Here is a 4,055-nt window from a genome sequence, read left to right on the forward strand (position 1 = left end):
ACGGGTGTTGGCTCTCGCCAGGGAAGAAGATACCTTCTATCAATGGATCTCCTAATAGCTAAAGATTCTTTAAGCACCAGCACATTTACTGAACATTCTGAATGGGAACCTTCCTAAAGTATGTTACATGCTTATTTTCTTAAAACACGTTAAACATAATCATTTTGTAATGACTCTTGCCACCATTGTGTCTTACAAACAATGCCCATTAGAGGCTGCAGGAGTTGGGTGATGGTAAGGCACGAGCCTGCTCCCAAGGAGCTTGTAGTTGGGCTTGAAGTGTGACACCTGACCTGGCCATAGCATGTGGTGCATCATATTTGATGTGTAGTGCTCTTCCCTTCTAAACATAGTGGTCCCCAGCTGTTGAATATTTAGAGCTTTTTTTTCTAGTTTTCCAGCTTCCTATGATAAATCTTAATGGTTGTGAGTGTTCCTACTTCCAAAAACACTTGTTACCACTTCTGATGTGATGCTTCTAACCCATTTTGATTTAGGCTTTTAGTATTCCACACATAGTTTTTGGATTTTAACTTGTGCATATTTTTAGATTTTTTTCCAAAATGGACATATATTATTTTTGTAACAAAAAGTATGTTTAGAATGTTTCAAGGAATAATGGCAACCAGCTTGCAGCCAACCAGGTAGACATCAAGATAAGAGCAATTGCACTGTAATGCACAGAGCCTTCTTTACATGAGTTGATGATGTGTTATCAACTAACACTCTTCTTTTGTCCATGTAGGTCCTCATTAAATGTTTAATTAATGAGCTGATGTTGAATTGATTGTTTTACAACTTAATGTCTTAACCAAGGGAAATTTTTTTTTTTTTTTTTTTTTTGAGATAGAGCCTCAAGCTTTCACCTTGGGTAGAGGGCAGTGGCATCACAGCTCATAGCAACCTCCAACTCCTAGGCTCAAGCAATTCTTTTGCCTCAGGTTCCCTAGTAGCTGGGACTACAGGCATCCACCACAACGCCAGGCTATTTTTTGGTTGTAGTTTTCATTGTTGTTTGGCAGGCCTGGGCTGGATTTGAACCCACCAGCTCTGGTGTATGTGGCTGGTTCCTTAGCCGCTTGAGCTATAGGCGCCGAGCCAACCAAGGGAAACTTAATAGTTCTGCTGTCGTTGTGGGGAAGTGTAGAATTGGCTGACATCAGAGGTAACACAGCACTTCTCATTGTTCACAAAAGTAAATTTTCTTTGGATAAGTGCATTGATCAACAATATATTCTTATACATGTGGAATTTTTCATAGAATTCTGAAATAACTTCACTCAATGTTGTGTTTTAGTGTTGGTAGGAACTTCCAAAGTCAGTCTTGCTTATATTTTTTCTTCTTGGCAGGTGAGGGAACTGGGAGTTAGCTGGGATTCCGACCCCTGGCTTCCATTTTTTGGTCTCATTATTCTGTCACTCCTGTGTCCATAACAATTCCAGATCCTTGTGATGCAGATCTTCAGATGGCATCGTGCATCCGAGGATGGCTAACTTAGTGTGCTTATTTTTCCTTCAGACTAAAGCAAATCTCGTGACCCCAAGGAATGGGGAACCACTGATTGCTGCTATTCAAGATTTTCTAACAGGTGGGTTTGTGAAATTCACTTGAGAGAAGACTTGTGACTGCGGAACACAGTGCTTCTCATTGTCAGTGATTTTGTGATGGCTTGAAAGCTGTTTTATTTTTTTGTTTTAGTAATAGGGTCTTCTTCGCTTGCCCAGGCAAGAATACAGTGGTATAGTCATAGCACACTGCAGCCTCCAATGCTTTTTTTTTTTTAAAGATATCTCTTTTATTTTATTATTTTTAAATTTTTTGCAGTTTTTGGTCAGGGCTGGGTTTGAACCCACCACCTCTGGCATATGGGGCCGGCACCCTCCTCCTTTGAGCCACAGGCACCATCCCAGCCTCCAATTCTTGGGCTCAAAGTCATCTTCCCTTCTCAGCCTCCCGAGTAACTGAGACTACAACAGACATGTGCCACCACACCCTTCTCACTTTGTTTATTAATTTTTGCAGAGACAGGGTCTCGCTATGTTGCCCAGGCTAGTTTAAAACTCTTGGCCTCGGCTCGGCGCCTATAGCTCAACCAGCTAAGGCGCCAGCCACGTACACCTAAGGTGGCGGGTTCAAGTCCCCAGCCCGGACCTGCCAAAAACAACAATGACGGCTGCAACCAAAAAATGGCCGGGTGTTGTGGCGGGCGCCTGTGGTCCCAGCTACTTGGGAGGCGGAGGCAGGAGACTCACTGGAGCCCAGGAGTTGGAGGTTGCTGTGAGCTGTAATGCCACGGCACTCTACCCAGGGGGACAGCTTGAGGCTCTGTCTCAAAAAAAAAAAAAAAAAAAAAAAACTCTTGGCCTCAAATGATTTCTCCCACCTGGATTTCCCAGAGTGCTAGGATTACAGGCATGTGCCACTGCACCCAGCCTTGAAAAGTTTTTTAATTACCTGTATTTAATTCTTTGTTTACTAAGTCTTGAGCCTACTTGAGGTATTTTTTATTGATTGACAATTCATTGACTCAACAAGTATTTTTTGGGCTTTCCCCCATGATCTGGGCATTTTCCAGGCCTAGTATCTATCCCCTGCATTGGGGATACAGCAATAAAACAGTTACCACTATACTGTGGAGCTGAGATCCTAGTTGAAGAGCCAACGAAGCAGTATATTTCAATTCACTGTGTTAGAAATAGTTCCTATTTATTCAAAAATTAAAACTGTGATTTTCTTACAATTTCATTCCTTTTCTTTGTGTTGGTTCTTAACACTCTTAGGTGCTTATCTTCTTACTCTCAAGGACACTTTCTTTGACCGAGCCAAGGCTTGCCAGATCATTGCCTCAATATTGGTTGGAAAGGACGAGAAAATTAAAGTTCGCCTCCCGCCCCCTACGATATTGAAGGTGTGTGCAGGGACTGTGTGTGTCTGGGCACAGCCGTGTGTTGATATTACGACTGGTGAGGTGCATGTGACCGAATGGGTACTGGGTTTCACTGTGAGCACATGACCATCTGGGCTTGTCTGTGTGAGAAGGGTGGTCGGGACCAGACTCAGCCTCTGATCCTCGAGCTTCCTCTTCTCCCTCAGCCTGTCACCCTGTGGACTGGAAAGCAGATCTTCAGTGTCATTCTCAGACCTAGCGATGACAATCCAGTGAGAGCCAACCTCCGAACCAAGGGCAAGCAGTACTGTGGCAAAGGGGAAGATCTGTGTGTCAATGATTCCTGTGAGTTGGAGGGACTGGGGTGGGGAGGGGGTGTGGCAGAAAAGCAAGCAGGCAGTACTTAGCTCTGCTGGCACCCTCCCTTAGCAGATCCATGTTTCCCCAAGGCTTTTGGAAGGAAGTGTATATGCCTCAGGAAAATGGAGCTGGTGTTTCTTCTCTCTAGTGTGATTCCCCATTTCTCTGAGTGGTCAAGGTCATGTAGACACATGTCAGGTGGTTAGAATGTTCTTCTCTAAACGTATTTTGTCTTAAGTGACTAGTTTTTGTCAGTTAATGCATTTTATTTCTTATTTTGGTGTTCTTGGTTTTTATTTTATTTTATTTTATTTTTTTGTAGAGACAAAGTCTCACTTTATCGCCCTCAGTAGAGTACCGTGCCGTCACACAGCTCACAGCAACCTCCAACTCCTGGGCTTAGGCTTCTCTTGCCTCAGCCTCCCAGTTAGCTGGGACTACAGGCACCCACCACAATGCCTGGCTATTTTGTTGTTGTTGTTGCAGTTCGGCCAGGGACAGGTTTGAACCCACCACCTTTGATATATGGGGCCAGCGCCCTACTCACTGAGCCACAGGTGCCATCCCCTTGGTTTTTATTTTTTTTGGATTTTTGGTTTTATGCCGTCACAAAGGTCTGATTATTAAAGGCACATGATAATTTTGTGTCCATTAGTGTATTCATTGCCTTTTTTTTTTCTTTTTTGAGACAGTCTCATTATACCACCCTTAGTAGAGTGCTGTGGTGTCCCAGCTCACAGCAACCTCAAACTCCAGAGCTCAAGTGATTCTCTTGCCCCAGCCTCCCAAATAGCTAGGACTATAGTC

General features: G+C 43.7%; 1 protein-coding gene across 1 annotated transcript in view; it reads left to right on the plus strand.

Annotated features, from left to right (window-relative positions):
* The window catches only part of POLR3A (RNA polymerase III subunit A), a 63,312-nt gene that overhangs the window by 20,312 nt on the left and 38,945 nt on the right, over window positions 1–4,055 (plus strand). The window contains exons 12-14 of the mRNA XM_003783521.3: window positions 1,520–1,589; window positions 2,782–2,909; window positions 3,095–3,233. Of these exons, the coding sequence (XP_003783569.1) occupies window positions 1,520–1,589; window positions 2,782–2,909; window positions 3,095–3,233 (337 nt within the window). The remainder of the gene's footprint in view (window positions 1–1,519; window positions 1,590–2,781; window positions 2,910–3,094; window positions 3,234–4,055) is intronic.

The sequence above is a fragment of the Otolemur garnettii genome, unplaced genomic scaffold (genome assembly GCF_000181295.1).
Source record: "Otolemur garnettii isolate 467f Iridium unplaced genomic scaffold, OtoGar3 scaffold00008, whole genome shotgun sequence".
Lineage (NCBI taxonomy): Eukaryota > Metazoa > Chordata > Mammalia > Primates > Galagidae > Otolemur > Otolemur garnettii.